The sequence below is a fragment of the Hippocampus bargibanti genome, linkage group LG02 (assembly GCF_051943395.1).
Source record: "Hippocampus bargibanti isolate YZ-2025 linkage group LG02, ASM5194339v1, whole genome shotgun sequence".
NCBI classification, from domain to species: domain Eukaryota; kingdom Metazoa; phylum Chordata; class Actinopteri; order Syngnathiformes; family Syngnathidae; genus Hippocampus; species Hippocampus bargibanti.
In genome coordinates this window covers 7,722,912-7,748,768 of record NC_142735.1, presented here as the reverse complement: position 1 = coordinate 7,748,768, position 25,857 = coordinate 7,722,912, and the positions used below count along the sequence as shown (strand labels likewise).

Genomic DNA, 25,857 nt, shown 5'->3' with positions numbered 1-25,857 from the left:
ACATACGCATCGGCGCACTGCGCTGACGCTCCTTTCTTATCGCGGGCTCATCAAGCCATGCATTCATCCAGCCGCAGACTGTCCTACAGCACTGACCTTTCGGCTGAACAAAGCGGCGCTGTGAAGATGCTGCCCATTACAAGCGCAAAAAAAGCACAATAGCCCCTTTGGTGTCCAGCAATGACAGTCGAATGGCACCGACATTCCTCCGATTCAAAAACAGTACTGGCATATTCATGCTGCCGAAAAGGTGCAACCGCTCAGATACGTGTATCAAATGATAATTGCAAAAGTGTGCGAAACAAGGTGACAAATAAAAATGTTATCTATAGTGGTCACATGGCCTCAAGTGAGTTCTTGGTTCAGTTATTTGGGGTAGTTCTGTGAACAAATCAGACTCAACCAAGAAAAACTATCAAATTACATCTATTCAAGAAATTAATGCAATTTCTCAAACAAATCATATAGTTCTTACATTCCTGATTTCAAGCCTTGCGGTCATAAATGATCTTTTGTCTTCTCTATTCAGTGTTGTGGACCTTTTTGGATTGTATTTGCCTTTATTAGTCTCAGAGTGGAGAAATTTATATTTCACAGCAGCAAAGTGATGAAAGGAATGAAAGTACAAAAACCAGATACATGAGCTGCTGGAAAGGCAGCCACTCTCGCGGCGCTGTCTTGAGGTCAAAAGAACAAAAAAAAACCTAAGTAACAAATAATATGACAGCAAAAAGACAATATGACAAAACAAAGACACAGAGAGTCATTCCTTTCTTCAGGACTTGCTGTACCCTTTGTGATGACATGAAGTTTTCTTTCCATATTTGCATTTCTGTTTGCTTATTTTTTACAATTCCCAGAACAATTTCTGAGGGAAATTCAGTGACTTTTTCTTGCTCCACATTCAGGTCCTATTTTATTAATAACATATATCTGCTACAGCATACAGTGAATCTGTAAAACTTTGGCCCCTTCTCGGTTGGTAAGATCCAATTTTAAGTGAATATATATATATTATATATTTTTAAGTTAATTCCAAATGATATTAAAATAACATTTCAAATAGTCACATGCTCAAAATAGCAAGTTGAGTTTAATATCCAAACACATTTTATTGATGATTACCAAAACAAGCAATTAGCCAATGACAGTTTCATTATGAAAACACACACACTGTCATTTTTCCTGACTTTATTGTGAAAAATTAAACAGACTGCTAAAATCAATATATATTGATACAATGTTAATGGCCAGTAGTTCTGTTTAGCTGCAAATGTGATTTTCAAACTTGTTGTTGGAAATCTGCAGTTATTCAGCCTGTGAAACAAAATAACCCAAAAAAGTTTCTTCTATGAAATCCTCCGAATCATTACTCGTGCAATGATGAAGAGGTGTACAAAAGAAACAACTCCTTGAAGTGAAAACTAAAAATACAAAACTTTGGTCTGCTTCCTTCACTGGCTGCTTCACCAATACATTTTCAGCCACTGAGTGTAGGAGCACCCAGTATGAAAACTGCAAGAACGACAACAACAACGAAAATCTACAAAAACAGGTTAAACCTTTCATCTATTGAAATACACTGACGTCATTAAGATGGAAAATGAGTCTGGAACGCGCAGCTTCTTATACGGTTGCTGAACATCTGCTTTGAAGGCACGTCAGCTTTGACCTCCCTTGCTTGCACATCATACATATACAATGGAAACGACAAAACACATTGACCTTAAATACAGCCTTAATCAAAACAAACAAACAAATGAAAAAAGAATCGACAAGTTTGTGCGTACTGTGCACAGTCATAAAGGACTTCTTCATTGACGCCGATAAGCAACTGAACCAGGTTGAACTCTTGTCCCAAGTTCGACATTCTATTACGCAATGTCCAAATTGTCCCTGCCCCAGAAAACTACACTTGCACTTACTCTGCAGTTTTGAGTGTGTGTGTGTGTGTGTGTGTGTGTGTGTGTGTGTGTGTGTGTGTGTGTGTGTGTGTGTGTGTGTGTGTGTGTGTGTGTGTGTGTGTGTGTGTCTATTGTGTATATATAACGTGTATGCGCAGGTCGAGATCTGATGGAATGGAGTGGTCCCATCATGACGCATGGGTCAGTGACTATGGGCGGGCTAGTTTCGGGTCATGGGACTTCAGTGTGCCGACGGCGTCCTTCACCGCGTGATAAATGATGTTTTTCACCTATTGAAGAAAAAAGAAAAAATGACAGTTATAGAAGCAAATGGCAAAAAATGTTTATTGCAACAAGCACAGAAATGCTTTGCATCATTCGTGACCTTCCTGCAAATATCTCAGTCTCATGTGTACGATGTACAGAGATGGGAAATTCAGGAAAACTGCCGTAGTTTGATTTTCACCACAGGTGTTTGACTCAACAAGTTGGGGCAGGATTTATACTTTCTGGATCGGGATTTAGAGTCTCTAACCAGATATTCAAAAATAATATGGATTTTTGTTTCTAAAGAAATGTCATTAATTCAGTGGTGTACTTGTCCTGATGACAGTTGCGAAAGTAACATACTGCACTTACCGCAGTAAATTATTTTGACTTAATTTGGGTCACTGATGTTTGATGCCGCGGTCTCTGGTGCACGAACAAAGTACCACTAGGGGCCAGTCATGAACCGCAAACATACTCCTGTGATAGTTCAGTTCTGCTCGCTCATCATTTTCCAAGTGGGAAGGAAGTATTTTCGAACAGAATGTCCGTTGTCAATATAGAAATCGCCACATATAAAATAAATTGCTTTGACTTAATTTATGGGCTGTAGGACTATGGGCTGTAGGACTATAATGTCCAAGTCACGGTTTGATTCCTGGCCAGTGTCCCAAAAACCAGCTGCTGCATATCGCAGGGCTGGGCATCAAAAGGGTAGTTTGCTCAAGGGGGATGTCTGGTGCAAAATTACCACCCAAAAATGCTGGTAACTCACAGTGACAGTGTTTGTGGATATATATACACAAATAGGATAACAAATAACATTATAATGGCAGTCAGTACCTTATCGATTTCAAAAATTATTTGTGTAGAAACAAAGAGAAGACCTGAATCAATATCAAAATGTGGTTTTTTTTCAACATTGTTTGTGTGGGCTTTGCATAACAGTTATGCGAATGCAACCACATCCCTTGGTCTAGTTCTACTTGTCAGCTCATATTTGGCACACCTACCTGCAGCTTGTCTTCATGATTCGTATGAGTGGTAGAAAGGTGTCTGAACTCCTGCGTCAGTCGGAAACAGTGTCTTACATGCTCTGGAGACACAAAGTCCTCGGCCGCCTTGATACAACTGTACAAGTTGTGCACCTGAGTGCAGAAGAACGAACAATGTTACGTTCATTTAAAACGGACAGTGATGCATGGGGACATGCGCCTCCATATGCACATCATTACCTGGTGTGGTGCTCCAGCAGGGATAAATACAGCATCGCCCAGGAACTGCACAATGGCCCAGCCCTGCACGCCATATTCTTCAAAGAGTCGGCGGCGGAGAACCTGATCTAAGTACCAGCTCTGGTCATGAATGGGGTCGTGGTCGAGTGGGTTCTCCTGACCCTGCTCCTCTCCAACCTTGATAGAAAAACTCTGAGTAACAACTGTAAGCGTGCCAGGGTACCAATGATGCAACTGATTCATCCAGGCAGGGTATTCGAGACCATATCCAATGGCTGCTAACCTTGCGGAGGAGTTCTCTGATCTTCTCGGCGTCTTTGGCTGCATAGATGTGCCAGAGAGCTCCAGGTTTCTCATTTCCATTGTAGACCCTCCTCTTTGTCATCTCATCCACATCTCCCTCCTCAATAGTGGTCATGACCTCTGGGCGTCCAAACAAAACACCAGCGCAATGACATCAGTGGACTTTCTTGCCTCCCTGCTCCTTCCGTCTTGTTTTAAAGATGTCCTGACAATAGGATTTTTTTGCCTATTTGCCATTCACTTTTGCAAAATGGCCTTTAATCAATTGATACCATGACCACCTCAAAACGGTGGTCATGGTTGTTTGAGCCGCACAAGGATTTATATTTGTGTACTGTAATCCAGACCTCCGTAAAATGTCTGGACCCTCGGAGGGAAATTCAAAGTAAAAAAATGCCAGAAAAAAATGGAGACAAAGCCAGGATGCCCTTCATTCAAACTTGTTTCCACAGTGATTGCACCATCAAGTTCACAGACATCAGACAAACCGCAGCTGCAAAGTGTAAGCAATATTTTTGCTGGTGGGTGGGTAGGTGAATGGGGTTGAGGAAGTTCTGCGATTGATATGAAAGAATGTGACAACCACAGGGACACATTTTGATGATTATTATTGTTTTGTGGCATTACTATAATGCAGCATGGAGAATATCATATAACCCAATCATTGCATATCAGGGCAAGGCGATGAATCCATCAATTAAAGTTGAATCATCAGGACAATTTTGTTGCATTCATATTTTTCATCAGCTTTTCAACGGCTCAACCCCACTTACATCTACTATTCTACTGCTTCCACTAGCAACATGGTTGGAAATATAATGAAGGTAATGATAGGCAAATGAAGCAACTGTGACATTTTTTTTACTCCTGTAATTGTAATATATATTTGATATATTTTTTCACAATCTTAGTGGGGCCATGAGAATGCGAAGGAAGGGATGTGTAACTGTTACTAGTGTTAAATTTCATTGAGGATCATGCATAAATACAAAGACAATAGGGAAACCTTTCAATAGAAATCAACTGTTATTACATGATCGTTCAAAGAAATAAACAAATGGCAATTGTGAATTTCGTTTTTGAAAGAGATGCAAGGTAGGAAAAGAAAACTTGCTAGGAAAGGTATATTGAATAAGCTATATTGAGTATCGTGAGGGGCATTTTCTTTTCGAATAAGAAGGGTTGGTTGTATTTATTTTGAGGTCATTATCGCCCAGCCCTATTGCAAAGCCAAGAGAGGTAGTGTCAAGAGGGAGTTAGTCGGTAAGAAATGCATGCTTGTGAAGTGATATAACTGAAAGTCTACACACCTTTGCGTCCATTGATATCTGCTTCTGTGAATGAGAAATGTTGCCGTAATGAAATTGACTGAATTGTTTTTTACGAGACCAGGAGTGGCGATGAACAACAGTGTCAAGGAATAACGTATGCCTTGGCTGTGTGTCAACCGCAGTGTATGATTTTAGTGTTGACGATCACCAATTGCCCTTTACAATTCACCACCGATTGGACTGGCATGGCTCTAATTACTATTATCAATCCCAATGATATCGTTGAACATAATGGATTACTAGATTGTGGCTTTGGTTGAAACAGGTATAACTCAAAACAATGCACAAGGATTTCTGTGGGAATTGTTGTTTTACTTCTCATTTATGATGTCCATGGTCTGTTTTGATCGGATAATATCCCTTGCTGAAGATTTTGCTCCAGTTGTCGTTTGTCGTCATAGTGCACAATGCAATGTTTGCGTTGCGTTATCTGCTAAAAGCCACGTGGACTCCTCTTTGTAAGGGCCTTTCAAAACTCTCAAGTACACTTTACAGTCACGGTATAGTCCAAAGAACGAAACAGGCTTCTGATTGGCTGCCGTGCAGAGTATGCAAATTGCCAAAGGAACGTTGGTTTAGTGTTTAGGACTCTAACATGACTGTAAAGTGTACTTCAGTTTTGAAAGGCGCTTAGAAAGAGGAGTCCACGTGGTTTGTAGTGGTTTGCTTGCAGCTTTTGCTTTATTAAATAAAACAAACGTTTGATTTGATTTTTTTTTCTTGAAGTTGTCGGCCACCCAGGCCAAGACGTTTTGAAAGTTGTACGCCCAACGTAAAAGTTGTACGCCCTGGGCCTCCGGGCAAACGTTATTTCAAACACTGCTAATAGCATGAGCAGAGTACTCATTTCACGAGCAGAGTACTCATTTCACTAACCTTTCTCCAGCTCTCCTTCTGGTTGAGGTATTCCGACATAAACCATGACATTTACGGCATCTGACACATCAAGATGGAGATTGGTGGTGCCCACCTTCCTATCTTCTGTTGAGATCAGTCCTAAGAAAATCAACAAACATGTATAAGTAAGAACACCACAGATGGGGAAAACAAAGCAATTCTGGAACAAGAAACGAGAGCCAAGATTGATTAAACTTGGCAATGTCGACCCACCATAAGCATTATACATCTTAGGTCCAAGATCTGGTCGTACAAAAAAGTTAGGCAGGCGGGCAGCAAGGTTTAGGCGGCCATCTCTTTTCGTGTACTCGGGTAAGGGAAGATTCTCCATCAAATCGTCAAACCTGTGACACACACACACACACACACACACACACACACACACACACACACACACACACACACACACACACACACACACACACACACACACACACACACACACACACACACACACACACACACACACACACACACACACACACACACACACACACACACACACAGACACACACACACACACACACACATTTCCCAAATCTACATAAGTCTGTTTAAAATGCAATGTAAAAAATGAATAAATAGTTGTAGACTTCAAATGTTTTTTGTTCCCCTTGATGTTTGTCTCTTTGTCCTTACCGTGTGGGCATCATATCCCTGAAGTCTTCTCCAGGAGGCCAGTCCTTTAATTTCAAAACCATTGGGTTACCTTCACTGTCTTTCAGTCGTTCTGTAGGTGATGAACATTTCAACATGTTGAAAGGAACTGTGCAGTCCAAAGGGGGGGAAAATAAGCTCAATTCACAAAGCACTATTGGGGAACTCACTGGAGATGATCTGGAAGCCGTCCCAAAATTCTCGCACTTTCACATCAGAAATGATGGCACAGTTCCTGCAGTTGACCAAGTCAACATCCTGGTCCCCAAACTCCTCACTAAAGGCCTCAGGACGCCACAACTCAGCTTTCAGTCGTTTATGTATGCCTGACACCAAGACAGGCTAGGCAGAAGGGAAAAGGAATTGCCAAAGCAATGTTGAGATACTTTAATGATAAAATGTCCCCGTTCCACACAAAAGGAAAAAAAACACCATAATATATATTCATCTTTATTCTTACTTGTCCCTGCTTCCAGCACTCTCGAAAGATCTTCCAGTTGTTGCTATTGCCGGGATCTTGGAGGCAAAGGAGTCGCCCATCACAGAGCCAGGAATGCGAGGTGTGTGGCTCCAAAACACTGAGCCCCATTATTCCTTCTTTGCGGGCACCCAATACACCAAGTTCACTTCCCTCAGAGGTTCCGGTACGGCGACTTTCTGCTTTCTTTGTCTCTACTACTGAGGCAATGATGTGGTCCAAGAAGTTGGGAAGGCTGCTCTTCAGCTTGTCACTCTGAGGAGCGACAATGAGATATACAGTAGTTTACACGCTATGCACTCATTTAACATACTTTGCTTTAATGCTCAACAATTTCCAAATATTGACATTTTCAGGCTCATAAATTAACCAGTTCATGGCAACCAAACTAGTAGTTTTCCCACACAAACAAATGTGCACAAAGATACACAAGAGAGTTTACACTTACGCCTCCAGAGGTAAATACAGATGGGAACGGTACGACACTCTCTCCATGTCCTTGAGAAAGCTTGCCAGGTCCAGAGTTGAGCAGGTCCCGTAGACTAGAACCTTCAGATTTGGACTGTATTACGCTGGAGCCCAGTAGAAGGCTATTAAAGAGCTTTGGGCTGGAAGCCGAAGGCCTTGACAGGGCACCGAGTGAGTCCAGACCAAAAGGAGGTCGACTTTCCCGATTCATAATGGCGCGAAGTGAACCAGATTCTTAATGGTAAGAAAACAATGAGGTCAATGCTTTCAAATTCATTCATAGCAGCCATTCCTATTTTGTCTTTTGCTTCACCTTTTGTGTCATCCTTGGATTTCTGTGTGGCCAAGTCCGCAAGCCAGTGCAGAGCGGAGCTGTTGCCATCTCCCGAAGGCCGTAATTCCTTGGAGGAGGACTGTCCAAGGTTACTGAGGGATGGTGTACCACTGATGGAGTTGCCGGTGCTGCCCACACTTTCCCCTATCACTCCACTGGACGATACTGCAGTTTGTGTAATTTCAGTTTTGATCGTTGATGTATCGCTTTCTGGCTTTGGAGTTGTACCAACAGCAGAGGCTGTAGCTCCAGGGATGCCACCATTGTTTGGCGTTGTCTGTTGAGACAAGCAAATCAACCATAAGAACAAATTCCAACGCCAAATGAGACAATCGTGACAATATGATGCACCTGGGTAATCCCGTTGGGGGCAATATGGCGGACAAGGGATTTAATATGCCGACTGGCACAGGGGCAGTTGGCTTTAATACCCCACTTGCCTCTTGCTAAGTGCACCATATCACCTATGTTGTAAAGAGCTAAGAGAGACAATGAGCACGAGCAGTTAAACAACAGGACAGAAAATTGATAGTTGAAGTTTAACGTTTCGACACAAATTGTTACCTGTCCCAGGGATAATCTGTGTCGGCATGAGGTTCTCTGGCTCGTGAGGTTGGCCCTTCGCACACTTCAACCAAGAGAAAACATCATCCACAGGACCATCTTCTAAATCTAAAACATATAGAATTTTGTTAAACTTGGAAAACATCCAAGTATTTGAGGTTCAATTTACATGCACCTGTAAAATGGAGAATCTAAAGTGACAAGAAACATTTGCCGGTAAATAAAACTTGCGTTCTATGAAGACTTACCCTGTATTGGTCTGTTCCTGCGAAGCCGATAGCAGTCCAGGCATACGCCAAATCCACACTTGCGACACACCCAGTGGATGTTGAACAAAGTGGTCTCACACACATCACACATTTCCCTCACCCCTCGAACAGCACGTTTCCATGCTACTTTCTCTGTAGAAGCAACAGGACAAAAAGTAAAACAGGAGAGTCCTTTGACATTTGGACAATCTGACTACTTGTATGCACTGATGTAACCCCGTTTGTCATCGCCTATCAGGAACATTCCAATTATTTTGTCAGTAACAGTTTTCATTTTGTCAGGATTATTTCGACATTAGCCGAAAAAAAATGCCACTGGGAAGATTCCAAACAAACGGATATTTTCTTTATGTTTTGAGGCTTGCTTTTGTTGTATCAGTCATGATTTATTCAATGATATGCCTTGTCAATCAACTTACTGCTAAATATACAAGAATGTAGCGACAGTTTGGTTAATGGAATGACACATTACAAACATGTTCAGGTTGTATTGTCCTTTAGGAAAGCTACTGGTAAACTAATTTGGAAAAATGAGTAAAACAAGATATGGTGCAATGGTGGTGCAAATCTGATGTGTTTTTAGATTTTTCCACTTGACACAGAGTAATTTTTTGTTCATAAATGATTATTTGACAGTTACAGCAAGACATCTAGTAAAAATATTCCGAAAGACAAATTTCGCGACCCACGCTCACTCAGTGGTTAGCTTAAAATTAATCCAGCTCGCATTATTTCCCCTACAGAACATGCAAATTATCACTTGGCATCTTGTGTATGTCCCAAGAACAAATATGAAATGTTTCTACATACGATGAGGTTCCACCATCATCATGGCCTCCTTCTCGGACATCACCAACTGGCAGAACTGGTCACCCACATTGGCCAGGATATACTTGGATGTATCAAGGTCGAGCCCCTCTTGTACAGTGAGTACAGGTAGCCACAGACCCATTGCCATTGAGTCACTCTGCTGGGGGCTTAGGAAACCTTCAACACGTAACACACCCTTACGAGTGAAAGCCAACCTGGTGCAAGTTAGAGAGGGATGGGAAATGACCAATTATTGGTGAAAAATTCATTTGGTGTACAAAAAATAAATAAATAAATAAAATGTAATGGTGTACCTTCGAAAGTGAAAGAAACGACAAGCCACATTTGGATCATCGTCATCCTCGCTATCATCATCATCAGCGATGCGAGATTTACGATAGCGCTCCAGGCGACACTCGCGGCACTTGTGCAAATGAGGGGCCACATTGATACATGAGCCATCCTGGAGGAACGACTCACCAGACTGCTTGAGACGGCGCACTTTACTCTGGTCTTTCAATATAGACTGGCCCACTGGAAAAAAAAATCAATGTTAAATTGGTTTGATCGACTTTTTTGCTTGTGACTTTTTGAGACCAAGGTTACCTTTGAAAGGCTTATTTCGTGGACGGCTTTTAATAGCGCCTTGGATTTTAGCTTTTTGCATCATGGCTCCATTCTTCCCAGACTGTGATGATACTCCATGGGCTTGGACTTTGTCTGGACCCTCGTCATTTTCACTCAGGTCTGACAAGTCACTGTTACTGCTGAGGTCGGAGTCCCGCTTGGTTGATTGTGCTCTTTCTTCCAATGCAAACTTCTGAGTGGTCTTGTGGTCAAAAGACACAGGCAGCTGATCTATTCGAGCGGGGCCAGTTGTTCCAAAGACAGAGCCGCCTGCTACGGCAGGAACAGGTGTACCAAAAACAGAGCTGCCTGAAGTGGATGATGGCATTTCCCCAACTGCCCTTTCTTCTTTTATCTGCATGTCTTCATTCTGCACCCCTTGGGTGGTAGTGTGTGCTGGAGAGATGGAAGAGCTGGGGGAAGCAGCAGACGAGAGTGCAGCAAAAGGGGAGGACAAAATGCCTTTGGGGGCCTCTGCCATCGTGAAAAGATTGGGCTTGTCCGAGGTGCCCTCAACTCTGGGGAGTCCAACAAATGGCGTATGTATCGTTTTGTCCCCATAGGCCAAAAACGGATTTGCTGGCTCTTTCGAGCCCTGTAGAAAGAGGTTGTGTTGGCTCTCTGAGGGATTAAAATTAGACGGCATCACCACGGACCCTGTTAAGGTACCATTATTACAACTCTTCAAAAGGTTCGGTTGTCCAGATGCTGCTGCAGGAGCCCCGATGACGGCTCCCCTTCCAGCAGAAGAGCTATCCATGCCTGGAAAGGCCGGTGAAGAGTTGCTCAGCACACCATTACCTGTTGAATGAACGTCAAGAGTTTTGGTCTGCTCTGGCTTTTTCATCCCTTCTGTGGCAGACTTGTAAAGGCTTGGCGGTTCCTTATTAAGGGTTTCTGACACGGCAGCAAAGTAATTTGTGTCCTTGGGCTGGCTTTGAGAACCAGCTAGGCCTGGGTTAGAGTCAGGACTATTTGTCATGCACTGGAAGAACAAATTTTGGTCTTGTTTGGATTGAGTCTCAGTCTTATCTCTACCAAAGCCAAATCCAAAGGGCCTAGAAGCGTCCTTGGAGGTTGCAGAAGCAGTCGCGGCTCCATTGGTCTGTGAGGTAACCTCTCCAAAAACAGGAGCAGCAGGAACAGCTGCTGGAAGCCGATAACCCAATGCAGTCTTAGTTGCCTGTAAGATAGGAAAGTCCATTGCAGATGCAGTAGCTTGATAGCAATGATAAGCATTTATTATCCTGAGTAGTGAAATATCCGTGTATAATTCTGGATACTCATTAGGCATATGGAAAATCAGGTTCAAAGAGGGGCTTGTGCTGATTGGACAATTTGGTTTGAGAAAGAAAAAACTAAATCAAATCGAGATGTCCTGAGCATGCGAACGAAACTCGGGATCGAGCACATGATTTTCATCTGAGAAAGATGTTTACGTAATTTTTTAACAACGGTTAGAAGGCTACAAAATAATCCAAATGTCCAAATAGTAGGTTAGTTTTATTGTGCACGAAGTTATTTTTGTTATTTTTTTGGAGCGATAGTTTGTGTGACACGCACACACCCACAGACATGTCTCCTCTGCCGTGAACAGCTTTCCTGCAGGGAGACAGATTGGTGGGTTTGTCTTCATAACTTGTTTGGAGAGAGAGAGGCAAGCCAAAAGAATCTCCTCACTAAGACTTCCTTGCTTGAAATGAAGAAGCCTCCTAGATAAATGGCACCGTCAAAGCAATTGAGAGCTGAGAGTGCGACAGAAGTTAGGAACTCTGACATGTCCAAATGACAGATATCTAAATGATTTGGTGAAGACCAGAATTGTTCAACATTGGTTGCATGGACGCGTCATAAATCAAGACTGTCGTTCCTTTATGAGAGAAGACAGACATGCACCCAACCACTGCGCAGGCTGTGTAGGCTCTTCATTTTAGCCCGCACAAGCCCATAAATAAGGTGAATGAATTGTTTTCTGTTAAATACACGAGGGCAAAGAGTATGTAGTTAGGACTCAATTGCATGAATTATGCTGGAAAATAAAGATTTGGTCAGTCATCAAAGTTCATCTTGATACTGTTATATGCGTTTTAATGGGAATGATAGAACAAAGGTTTCCTGCAAGTCTTCACAGGGTTTTCACACACGATTTTGGGCCATTCCATCAAGCAGATCTCCTTGAGACAAGTGGTGTTCTGAGGCAGTAGCTGGGCAGTACGATATTTCAACACCCCCCAAAAGATTTTGTATACCCTAAACCTAACCCCGGTGACTGGCAAGACCACTTAAGGCCATGGAAATGCTTCATACCAAACCCCTCCCTGCGTTACCTGGGCAATGTGTATGGGATCTTTGCTATGCTGAAAGACCCAGACAGATTTCATCCTACATGCCTATCCTGGTGGAAGGAGGTTTTCACTTAAGATCTGACGATTCGTGGCCTCATCCTTTCTTTCTGGAGCCCCGGGGTGTAGTAGCTCATCAGTGCTCTTGTATGTCTTTCATTGGCTAATAATTGCTCCTGCGGTTGATTTTTTTTTTTTTTCACACCAAGCTGCATACATATAGCGGATTCAGTCTTTCAAGCTGGTACAGGTCTACAATTTTGTTTCTGGTGTACTTTGACAGCTCTCTAGGTTTGGCCACAATGAAGTTGAGAGAGTGACTATTTTTGGTTGTGCAATGGCATATTTGAAACCGATTAAAGGACAACCGACGTCACTTTTTTGTTTACTAACTGACATCAGAAAAACTTTTTAGAGCATCTAAAGTACCCAAAACACGCAGTATGGTATTTTTATTCAAATGCAAAACACCAATAAAAATGACTTAAAGTTTCCAAAATCTGCAAAAAAAAATTGAGCTGCGAATTGGGCATTTTCAGAAAGTCCCGCCCCCAGTTTGTGACGTCACGCCAAGACGCCTTGCATTGCTGGAGAATGAAAACAATGGCTTCAGATTCGGAGAATATGCTTTCTTGTTACACATCCAGTTATGAATATGATTCAAATACTTCTGAAGAGGAAAGCATACATGTTTGCAATCGATTAAATAATTTATTCCGTGCCATTTTGAGGCAACATTGGGGGGAAATGGATCACCAAAAAAGAGGCAGAAAATGATGACCGAGCTCCTGTGAGGAATTAATCAGACCGTTTCCACAGGCTGATAAATTCCTTCTATGGAGCTTGGTCGCCCTGTTTTGGCTCTTTTTGGTGCAACATGACGTTTTCAGACCAAACAAGCACAGCAAAATGCATTAACGTGATGGAAGGAGTGCTATAATGTGTCCTTTTTTTCGGTCAGGGGCGTTCCTTCAGTGACGTCACGTAGGGACTCGTCACCAACTCAAAGACAAGACTTCCGGAATATTCAGCGCAAGTCTTAAAACGTAAAATATAGCTATGTGCGGTGGAATCTTTGTAAAATACGCTCAGTAGAAGTCATTTGAAGCCATTTTACAAATTATGGACACAACTTGTCCCGAGACGTCTGTTGTCCTTTAAGAAGTTTCAACGGGCGATGAAGGGTGGACAGAGGAGCCTGTTTCAGGAGAAGTTACGTCAGTGAGAGCCTGAAGTCTCGCTTGTTTGTGATAGACCAAATACGTATTTTCCACCATAATTTCCAAATAAATGTATTTAAACTTCAGACAATGTGATTTTCTACATTTTCTCTCCCTCACTTTGAAAATCACAGACATCCCATCTAAGTGGGAGAACTGGCACAACTGGTGGCTGATTTAAGACTTTTTTGCCTTCCTGTAAACCAAATGGAACAGAGGATTGCCTCATTCTGTGGCAATGTCAATATGGGCCATTCAACCAAACTGGTGCAATTTGCACTGCCAGGAAATTATCCGCAAATACATATTTATGAAGCTTCCTGCACATTGACATGTATTCTGCTGAAAACTTAACATTCAACTAGTGCAAAAGTCATGGCTATAGTGCGAACTTTATGCTAAAGACCCAGTAAGAGGCTCATTACAAAAAAACCTACATGATAAAACCAGCTCTGAGATGAACCAATACACATTGAAATGTAATGCTGAGATATTGGCTCTGGACTCTGTATCGATGAATACTTAAACTAAAGACCCTGATCCCCCCCCCCCCCCCCCCCCCCCCCCCCCAAAAAAATGTGATCACGACATCTTATAATAATCCAAAGATACCTTCCAAGCATGACCTTACAGATATCTCCCTTAGAAAAAAAAGAAATAGAGTAGCTCAACAGTCCCAGCCGTTTACTGTGTTAATCGAGATAGATATCTGTGTCCCATAAGTGCGTATGGCCTGCCACGATTATTGAGCAAAAGAATAACAAGATAGACAATCTTGTCTCTTCACGAGAACAGCAAAATGTTCATAGATACAATTTAAAATGTAAGAACTAGGCAAAAACTTACCTCCGTCTGGCTTCCCCAAGCAGGGGGAGCCTTTGCAATAAAGCCACCAGAGGCAGACAGCGCCACACTCGGGTTGTTGTCAGGCGAAGACCAAGAAATGGTGACAGGCCCGGGGGAAACGAGGGCTGCAGTTTTGGAAAATGATTTTGAGGGATCTTCTCTGACTGGTTGTTGGGATGATGAAGCCTTGTGGACTGGGGCTCCCGGGACCAGGCTTGGCATCTGGCCTAAGGAGGGGAAAGACGTGGCGGAGAAAGGAGAGGGCGCTGGTTTGAGGGGTGGAGGGGTTGGAGTATGAGAAACTGAGGTGGTTGAGTCCGCTGCCCCTTGGGTGGCCAGCAACCGACCATTTTCTTTCACATGGGCGTAATAACGTGTTGGGTTGGCATTTGACTGGTCCATTTGGACTGAGGGATTGGCGGGGGGTGACACTTTGCTTTGCAGAAAGTTTGCCTCCATAGTGCCACCATTTTTGGTGGTACTGCTGACTCTTTCACCAGAGTCGCCTCTGCACACATCTGGCCCATCCGTCACGTTTTTGTTAGAATCACCGCATTTCTGCTCGTCAGGTCCCAATTCTCCAGCTCCTTTAAAACGCTTTAAGTTCATGTCTTCCTCCTCAGAGGCAGTTCTGCGTCTGCGACTGTTATCACCCTTCAATGTTTCACTGTCCATCTTACGGCGGCCATTCTTGCCAAGCTGTAAGTAGTAATTGGAAGTTATTTCAATACAAGAATTTAACAGTATCCAAAGGTATAATATGGGAAGGGGTAGAGAGTGGAACAAAATATTAATATATTGTATCATTTATCTTTGAAAAAAAAAAGTACCACTGGCAGAAGAATATTGAAACCGCATGCACAAATGCACACAGTTTTTCAATGCACACAGACTTTTTCAAGTGATGGGAAGTCTTACTTTGGGTCTATATCGTGTTCATCAAAGTGACTCATTATTACTTGTGAAAAATGTGTAACAATTTTCTGAGTTACTTTGCACTTCGGCCCAGAGAAGAGAATATGCAAGAAGATAGCCATGTACATAAAGAAAATCTATGCTTTGAGTTAAAAAGACTTACTTCTTCATCTCCACGCATCACATGTATAACGCGGGGGTCCACCAGTTGCTTTTCTTTATTCTAAAGCAGAAACGTGTCACATTAGTGAAAGCCTGATTTCCCCACTAATTCTCAAGTCAACTGACAACTAAAATCATCACCTTATCCAACATAATCTCCATTATGTGTGACATAAGGTCATGTTGTGAGACAAGTCCCAGGGCCCAGCATTCTTCAAGCTCTGGTTGGTACACGCACACCCTTCGTCCTTGAATTGAGTATGAACCTGCGCAAAGAAAAGTGACCACCTTTGAAGATCTTTGTCGGGAAAGATAGATCTGGATGGTATATGCCACATTTCAGGTTGACTTGGTGTGGTAAAAGGAAATAATACAATACAATGTAAAAAACAATTCTAGCAGTCATCAAGGGAGAAGATACAAAAGCTTGCAAGTTTTTACCCTTTCTGAGAATCTCTTGCAGTTCAAAATCACTTCGCCAGCTGGAAATGGCCGTTTGCACAGAGGGCTGTTCCAACAGCAGCGGATGTCTTATATCTTTTTCAACCTGCAAAAGAACACAAAATATATTCAATGCTTTCAAGCTCTAAAATTAGGTAAAAGGCAAAAATACAAGTAAAACAAACATCTACACACCTCAAACCTGTAGATAGACTTTTTATCAGGAAGGAATTCAAGATTGTTGCTTCCAAAATACTGCACCGGAAGCACAGATCCTAAACCCACTCTGTCCACTATTGAGTGGAAAGCCTACAAAAAGAGAGAAAGAAAAACATACACCATTGAATTTAGCCTGAAAGTCAACGGATCAACCTGCACATGGCAAAACACACGTTTTAATTCAAATGACCCAATCTGATTAAATAGTAATATCACAATAAGGCAACAACAACACACATCAACAATTAAGTACATTTTTGATTTTTGAAAGCCAAAGGTATAAACTTAGGATGCAACAATAACGGCACTCGGGGTTCAAGTTCCTCAAGACCTGATCCCAAATCTGCCCTTCACTGCTCGGGTCTGGCCAAGCTACCCGTACTCCCGTCACAAAGCCATGTTGTTCTACTATAGATGCATTCTACTTGCTTGTTATCCCTCTCAGACACAACATGTGAAGCAAGGCTGTTCAAAAAACATGAGGTTGAAATTTTCAATGTCAGTCCCGCCAAGTTGTTCATCTAAAAGCATTTATTTCAAATACACGTTGGCCATATTCAAGAAATGCATTCATTTAAAAAGAAGACATTCTCTTCACAATTATAAGATCTGATTAGTATCGTGATGACGACCAATGGATACTGTACATCGGTGCATCCCTATGACAAAACTGAAAGTGGAGTTGGGTATTTCCTTTTACCCCTTTGTTTCAATTTTTTACCTTTAACTTGTGGATTGATGGTTTTTAAAAAGTCAGCCTAACGCTAAGCAGACTGTAGTAAATACTGTACTGTATGTCTACCATGTATTGTTTTGTACCCCCCCCCCCCCCCAAATTTCTGTGTCAAAATATACATTCAATTTCAAGTGTGAACACTGCCTAAAACTTACCAGAGCAGGCCGGGCTGTGCTTGAGCCGGAAGACGCAGAAGCAGCAGTACGGTTGGCCCAAACGATAGAATCTTCCACTAACAAAGCTTTAACGGCATCATCATACACCTGCACCCACGAACACCGTTGAGACGCATTCTCAAACTCCACAAACACCTGCAGTTGACAACAAGTCAGTTACTCACACAATGAGTATTTGTCATGATCAAAGACTTGTCATACATCTTTATTATGGATTAAAGAAATGAAAATATGTTGACACAAATAGTATAAAATAAATAGTATCTATTGTTAGTGTCAGGCGCAGTCCTCAAATTGCATCTTCAATGAGCGCAATCCAACTCAACACTGGTCAGTAATTTGTAAAAATTACCCACCAATGTGGGGTCTGGCTAATAGAATGACCTTGTAGAGAAAAGAACAAATGAAACAAATTTGGGCATTGGTTTCAACCTAATGTCAGCTATTGCAACTGATCCCACTGATTGTACAAAGGCACAAAACTTTAATTGGTACTGAAAAATATAGTAATGCACTTTAAGATTAAATGAGACTTTTAAAGGGAATTTTTAAACCACTTACACATACACATATAAAATCTAAATGTAATCCCTGCGTACACTTTACCTGCCTTTCCAGCAGCTCATGTATTTCGATTTTCTACATTAATTCCTTTCATCACTTTGCTGCTGTGAAATGTAAATTTCTCCACTGTGAGACTAATAAAGGCATATCCAATCCAATCCAATCCAAACTAATGAGATTGATTTTAAATGTGTAATGAAGAAAGTGTTCACCTGTCCTGTAAATCTGTAAACTTCGTACATGAAACATACATACACATACAATACATACTGAAAATTTATGGATTTGTATGAACAGTAGAATTCCATCACAGAACTTTTGTTTTGAAGCTGCTGACTAACATTAAAGTGTGGTATGGCAGGCTGTGGGTAATGTTGCTGTCGCTGAGTAGTTCGTCAAACTGACGATGGTTCAGACCTCTGGACCGGATGAAATTTACAGTGCGAACAACCACATCCATGACGTGGTCCATTTTCAGCGACTTGCAACACAATGCCTCCTGGTGCAAAATACAGTGAAATGTCCAGAAACGATCTCCTCCATTAAGGGCTTGTACTTTGTCTTTGAACTTTGTCGCGACACCTGCTTTCTTTCCGACCATGGATGACGCGCCGTCTGTAGCCAGGCTGACAGCGCGGGACCGGTCCATTCCAACTCTGTCCAACAGAGCAACAACAGAGCCGAAAATGTCCTCGGCTGTTGTGGTGTCCATCATTGGCACCAACTCAAGAAACTTCAGTAACAGTCAATGTCTCATCAACTCCTCGAATAGAAATTAGATAGCTGGCTTTTACTGCTGCTTCACTGACTTCTCGGCTCCGGATGAAAGTTGACTGCTGTTTCCTCAGACCCGCCATCAATTCGTTAATCTTTTCTCTTCTCAGTTGTCCTTGCAACCCATCATATTTTTCGCTGTGATGAGTCTCGTAGTGGCGTCGAATATTATATTCCTTCAATACCAAAACTTGTTGCAAACACACCAAGCACAAAGGTTTTCCGTGCATGTCTGTAAATAAATAGGACGTGGTCCATTTTTCTTTGAAAATTCTACACTCCTTATCTACTTTTCTTCGTTTGGATAACGACATTTTGGCTAATGAGGGTGTAGCGGAGAGGTAGACACCAAGGTATTAACAACGTCGAAACAAGCAGCAGATGGCGCATTGACACCGTCTGCTGTTTTCAGTCTGTCTCAGTGATACGGCGTGTCTTCTACTCTGATGGAACAAGTGCGCCCCTTAGAGGATAATCCATGAATTGCAGCGAATTGAAAATATCAATTCCATGTCTTTTATGCATTTTTCCACTTTCAAATTATCCTGCGGGCCTGATCGAACCTCCTTGGGGGCCGGTTGCGGCCCGCGGGCCGTATGTTTGACACCCCTGCTATAGATGCTGTTATCCCACATGTAAAGGTGGAGAATTTTCCACAGTGACATCTGAATGCATGCCTTCCTCCAAATAATATGTGCACTCACGTTTTCTTTGCATAATTTAGATGCTAAACAATTCTGTGCATATGCCTGCTAACACCATACAAGGTGCCAAAGTCAAGATTCAGCTTTTCTTATTGAAAAAATATATATAGATATTAATTGCCATCAAGGACAATTACTAATTATCTTAAAGTGGCCTTTGACACATTTCTGGAGTCTTGTATTTGCACTCAAGCACACTTTGACATTGAGGGTATCTATTTCCTGTTCATTTATCCAGTTCATGTTTCACAAGGACTTACAAAAGTAATAAACTGATCTTTGACAACACCTCTCCAATAAGAACTCGGTGACGAAAATAAATGTAAAGGCAAGTTCGGAATATAAATGTGTGGATGATACAAATAATTATAAAGGAGCAAGTAAGAAATCGTAGAGCTCATAAATATGTACGGTCAAGCGTCCCTACTTTCTATGGATGCATGCAGTAGACATATTTAGTAAAATCCGAGTCTGTAGAGCAAATTGAAAAATCGTGGAACGTCTTTTGATAGATTTCAAAAGTATTATATCGAGTATTATTTCTAATGGGTTTCACTTATGTAGGTCACCCAACTCAACGTTTCTTTGGCAACCCTACACAGCGCAGAATCACCGTTTTTCTAAACCAATTCCAATGCAAACAAAAGACAAATTTAAACTATCCTAGTTTATGAAGTGATGATCTGAGTGGCTCGTAAAGTCAATTGATTCGCAAGTTATAAGGCCGCTAATTGCACTAAGACAGCTAGTAAGCAAGAAGCTAATGCTGTTTGTCAACGTAGAAGGGGAGCAAAAACGATCTAATGGTCTGTTTTAGGCCACAAATTAATCCAACCTATACTACTTCTATCCGGGGGTGGCGATTGAGTAATATTCCCAAAGGTGGGTGAGACTAGTAAATGTGGTAAAAAGAGAGAAATCCGAAGGCCAGAGAATCCTCGGTCTCGAGTTTAAAGCGTCAAGTGGGGCTGCCTGTGATGTTAGCAAGCTGGCGGGTGGTACATGGCAATGCTAGTACTCTGTCAACAAATGTAGCCACGTTACCACAAGCGCCAGTCGAATGAGGAAAAATAACAATTATGAGATCATAAACCCCAGGAGGTTGTGGTTTGTTTGCACTGTATGACACCACACCGTATGTAGACACCGACCGTCAGTCCAGCAGCAGGAGTTGTTGTCGGCTCTCCTCCGCTAGCCTCCGGGGCGGCCAGGCCGATGACGCTCACCGCCCGTACGGTCCCCCGCAACCAGTCCCGGGTTCGCGTTGTGTGCTCCGACTCAGATCCGTTGGCAGCCCCGCCGTCACCGAGGAGCAAGAGTAGACGCTTCCCGATCAATTCAAGAGACTCCCCCATGTTTTGCCCGCAAACTAGCTGCCTCTATGGACCCAGCATGAACGAACGCTGTTAACTTCCTCGCTCGGATACGAACTCGAAAGTCTGAAAAGACAAACACGGGAAGAGGTAAACAGCCGATGACGGCCGCTAAATATATCGCCAAACACGCCGTTAATTAGAAATCGAACCGTGCACCGGGCGGCACGGAATGAACACGGCGTAGATGTTATTGTCCTCGGTGGTGAACGCGACTACCCTGCTACGTCCGCCATTGAGCCCTGCAACAATCAAACGCACTCCTCGTAGGCAACCAGCACTGCGGAGACGCGGATTTGTCCGGGCGAGCAGCGATCTCTAGCGGAAATATTCTGAATTACAATGTGAACCACTGCGGAATGGTGTCTGGTTTGTTGCAGGGAAACGCACCTCCCCCACTTCAAAAGCACTTCCTCTTTCTCTATATGATGGAGGAAACCAGCGTCACACATGAAGGTGAAGGAACGCTGAACGCATTCGATTCTATGATCTTATTACAAACGCAACACTTCTAGTCAGTTATAGGCCAGGCTGGCCAACACTCCATCAGAAATTAGATGTGTTCCATCAAACGATCAATTTAATCCCCATCCCCTTTCAAATTGCTGCTGTGGACTGCAACTTTCCCCATTCTGGGACGAATAAAGGTTTTCTGGTTCTGATTCTGATCCCAACAGTCCATTTCCTCTTCATTTCATTGTGTTTGCAAGAGACACCGATAGTTTGAGGGACGTTATATATTCGTTTTCATATTTCATTAATGGGGGAAAATCTATTGTACCTGTTTGACGCCAAAGGCAGCAGGTGCGTGCAGAGGGCGGAGCTAACCCCCCCCCCGCCCCCTCCGCACACACACACACACACACACACACACACACACACACACGCACGCACGCACACACACACACACACACACACACACACACACACACACACATATGTTGGACATATATCGGTTATGGGAAATTTTGGTTCCTCGACAGCCATCTCCTTTCTGAATTTGGTCTTTCCGTCTTTCAACACACCTGATTCACACAATCATCTCATTGGCAAATCTGTTGGAGCCTGAAAAAAAATCATAATTCAATCAGGTGTGTTGGAGTACAAACTCAAATAGGCAAGGCGGTGACACTAGAGCACAGGTGTCAAAGTCGAGGCCCGGGGCCAAATACGCCCCACCACATCATTTTTTTTCGGCCCGCGAAAGCAAATGCAACTTGTGAAATTCCATGATGCTTTCTAAAATCCTAACCAAAATTTCATATTCTTGGATGGGGGACAATAACGGTCATTAATCTTTACTTCAGATTTGAAAACTAGTTATTCATTAAGTTGTTGTCCACTCTATATGTAATACAGGTATGTGGAGGGGATTAAACATTCTCATGGCTTTCCCATATTCATAACGGCCCTCGAGAGGAAACCATAACTACAATGTGGCCCGCGACTTTGACACCCCTGCTCTAGAGCAATCAGTCTTCCCAAACCTGTTGTATATACAAACATTGCAATAATATATTTGTGGCAGCTAAACAGCAGATGAGCAGATTTTGTCTATCATCCTTTCCTATACGGTACTACATATGGGCTTCACAATAAAACTACGGCACTGTGCCTTTTTAAGTAACAATATGTAAATGATTCCCAACCACAAGGTGTCACGAATGATTATGATGTGTCAGAAAAGGAGCATCAGCACAGACAGCCGATGCGTGTGTGGAACTGTCGTAGCTTGGAATCGAAGCTGATCTACACGGGACAGGAGATGTGAGACAATTTCTTTTCATCAATGGATGCTACCGTTTCGTGTTTGCTTTCAACATTTTGCTTGGAGCAGACGTGCATATTTCACCATGACACCCCTGGTCCATTGGTGAAATGAAAAGGGTACCGTGGGACCTCGGTTTACGAACGTCTTGCCTTACGAACTTTTCGGTTTACGAACGTTAAATTTATGAAAATTAAACCTTGGATTACGCACTACTTTTCGCGATACACACCCCCCACCACGACTGGCGGAGTAATGTTCCGCGGAAGAACACCAAAGCACATGAGCGAAAAGCGCCCCAGCCAGCCTGCCTTTCCACACCCACTTTCTCTGAATGCACACGTCGATCCAGAGCGAGCGAGTTAGAGAGAGAGAGAGAGAGAGAGAGAGAGAGAGAGAGAGAGAGAGAGAGAGAGAGAGAGAGAGAGAGAGAGAGAGAGAGAGAGAGACGTAGATCTCCTCCAAGGAGTTTTTTTACAGATACATTTGTTTATTTGGGATCGAAAAAGACACCACAGGCTCGTGTTCAGCCTAAGAAGACACAAAAGAAAATTACAGTCGAGGAGAAGGAGGATATCATTGAGAAACACGAACGAGGTGTGCGTTTGTCTGATTTAGCCGCTTCGCGGATATGCTAAGTCCATTTCAATGTGTATCATTGTGTTTAGCTGATAGAAAGGGCTTGGCATGATGTTACCCTTCAATCCTTGAAACCAGCATGGAAGAATTTGTGTCCCGCATGCATCCTTGAGAGGGACTTTGAAGGATTTGATCCTCATGACTCTGTTGTTTTGGACGACATTGTTTCCATTGGACAGAACATGGGACGCGAAGTGGATTCAGATAACATCGAGGAGCTTGTTGCTGACCGTAATGAGGTCCTCAACACACAGGATTTGATTTGCTAAGTGGAATGATGTGCCGGCTTCTATTGAACAGTTCCATCCAGAAAAGACTGTGGCTATGAGAATTATCAACATGATGAATGATAATGTGATGCCTCAGTTTCGTAAGACCTTACAAGTCAGAAAGCAACAGGTGTCAATTAAGAGCCATCAACGACCATCACAAATGTCAATAAAGTGACTTTATTATACAGTGCAGTGTACAGTGAGACCTCAACTTACGAACTTAATTGGTTCCCAGACAGAGTGTGTAAGGCGAAAGGTGTGTATCTAAAAAAAAAATCCCATAGGAAACCATTAAAATGGGAATAATCCGTTCTCAGGTTTCCATAAAATATACTTTTCAACTAAATAAGCCTTAAAACTACACACAACCTACCTTATCCTATGTATAATAAATGTGCTATTGTATTGTAATGAAAGAAATACACTGCACAGCACTTTATTTACACTTTATTTACATTTGTGATGGTCATTTATGGCTCTTAATTGACACCTGTTGCTTTCTGACTTGTAAGGTCTTACGAAACTGAGGCATCACATTATCATTCATCATGTTGATGATTCTCATAGCCTTTTCTGGATGGAACTGTTCAATAAAAGCCTGCACATCAACTGCTGAATGGCCTGTTTCTGCTTGTCCTCTTGAAGGCAAATCAAATTCTCTGTTTTGATGACCTCATTATGGTCAGCAACAAGCTCCTCGATGTCATCTGCATTCACTTGGAGTCCCGTCGGTGCTGGCAGAGATTTTATTACAACAAAAGGTTGAAATGAAATGAAATTGAAGTGTCGTGAGCGACAGCCCCGCCCCAGCTGTCAACTCGCACGTGAAAACACTAGCTCTGATTGGCTTACCATGACACATGACTCTACCCTTTAGCCAATCACAATCACTTCTATCGCATCTTGACAGGGGGTGCGTTCAAGTGTAGCAACACAGAAACGTTGGCAAGTGTTTGTCCCTGCTCATTCAGTTAGACAATGCTTTCCAAACAGCCTAGAGTCATAAGAAGTTGTGCGCTACTCTCGAACGTGAACGCACCCAAAGTCTTGGATGACAAATAAACAGAGCAGAGTAGACGTGTACGGCTGGTAGTTTCTTCAATTTATTCATAGTAACGCACCACATTTGAACTGAGGCTGAACACGAGCCTGTGGTGTTTATTTTCCGGTCCCATAATAGTAAAATTATCTGCAAAAAGCTCCTCGGAGGCGATGGACGTGTGAATTCAGAGAGAGGGGGTGTGGAAAGTAGCGCCGGCTGGAGCGCTGTTCGGTCATGTGCTACCCCCGAAGATCACTCCGCCAGATCCGAAGGTCGTGTGCTTGATAGACCAGCCGTGGTGGGTGTGTATTATGAAAATAGTGCTTATTATAAGTTTTTTTTTTCATAAATTTGACGTTCGTAAATTGAAAAGTTCGTAATATAAGTTGTTCGTAAGTTGAGGTCTCACTGTATTTCTTTCATTACAATACAATAGCACATTTATTATACATAGAATACGGTATGTTGTGTGTAGTTGTAAGGCTTATTTAGTTGAAAATTATATTTTATGGAGACCTGGGAACGGATTATTCTCATTTTAGTGGTTTCCTATGGATTTTTTTTTTTGGGGATACACACTTTTCGCCTTACACGCTCTGCCTGGGAAGCAATTAAGTTCGTAAGCCAAGGTCTCACTGTACTTTGATCCTCTCTTTTCAACTAGAACTGCTTTATACAGCAAAGGGTGCAGAACGTGTTTATGATTAAATGGCTGTCCGTGTCTTATGTCACATCATTATTATTATTATGGGGTTTTTTTTCTGTTGACTTCAAGATGGCGCCGTGCCTACTTCTGTCTTTCCTTTCCTCTTCCTTCAATAACTTTGCTGATGTGAAATGTAAATTTCTCCACTGCGAGACTAATAAAGGCCATTCCAATCAAATCTAATTCAAAATTATTTTACCTAAGAAAACGTATTTGACTTCTTATTTTCTGAAGATATTAATTATTTACAAGAAATGAATATTTGGGGCAATCTGGTCATTGAGTGTTAACACGTTGACTTCACAGTGCAGAAGTTGTGAGTTCAAACCCCTGTCCAACCTCCCTGTGTGCTCTTTGTAGCTCGCCCTGCACCTTTGTGGTTTTTTTCCAGGTCTTCCGGTTTCCTCCCACATTCAAAAAACATTCATGGTAGGCTGATTGAACACCCCCAATTGTCCCTTGTGTGGGTGGTTGTTTTGTTTCTAAGTGCACTGCAATTGGCTGTCAACCGGTTCAGGGTTCATCCCCGCTCACTGCCCGAAGACAGCTGGGATGGGCTCGAGCAAAAAAGACGGGGGCAATGGAATGTTCCTCCACTAGATGGCAGGGAAAAAAATCTTTTTTAACTCGGCTCAAATTTCACACGTCAGGATTTTTTATGTTTGAAATCTTAATTGCATACGTAAATCTACGTTTTGTTTTATTATGTTTGAGGCTGTATAGTTTTCTTGTCATGTAAATTACTTGCATGTGTCGTAGCTCAAATGAATTTGCAAAACGGTGTCATGTAGGTGATTGTACTTGACCTATTATA

General features: G+C 42.4%; 1 protein-coding gene across 2 annotated transcripts; it reads right to left on the bottom strand.

Annotated features, from left to right (window-relative positions):
• Positions 1-1,176: 1,176 nt before the first annotated feature.
• Positions 1,177-20,883, bottom strand: kdm3b (lysine (K)-specific demethylase 3B). Of its 2 annotated transcripts, XR_016118626.1 has the most exons (26): positions 20,395-20,883; positions 17,181-17,336; positions 16,266-16,379; positions 16,071-16,176; positions 15,771-15,895; positions 15,631-15,690; positions 14,553-15,251; positions 10,124-11,327; positions 9,832-10,051; positions 9,518-9,732; positions 8,687-8,839; positions 8,439-8,546; positions 8,226-8,353; positions 7,854-8,151; positions 7,521-7,774; positions 7,055-7,327; positions 6,765-6,936; positions 6,577-6,667; positions 6,151-6,281; positions 5,917-6,036; positions 5,020-5,043; positions 3,690-3,829; positions 3,407-3,583; positions 3,185-3,319; positions 2,033-2,194; positions 1,177-1,982 (listed from the first exon to the last, which is right to left on the bottom strand). XR_016118626.1 is itself a non-coding variant. In XM_089023344.1 (25 exons), exons 1-25 carry the CDS (start codon positions 20,596-20,598, stop codon positions 2,114-2,116), a joined length of 5,388 nt encoding a protein of 1,795 aa, XP_088879470.1. In that variant the 5' UTR covers positions 20,599-20,883; the 3' UTR covers positions 1,177-2,113. The 2 variants fall into 2 exon arrangements, 1 of the variants encoding a protein (XP_088879470.1); XM_089023344.1 differs by having other exon boundaries at positions 1,177-2,194.
• Between the last annotated feature and the right edge of the window lie 4,974 nt (positions 20,884-25,857).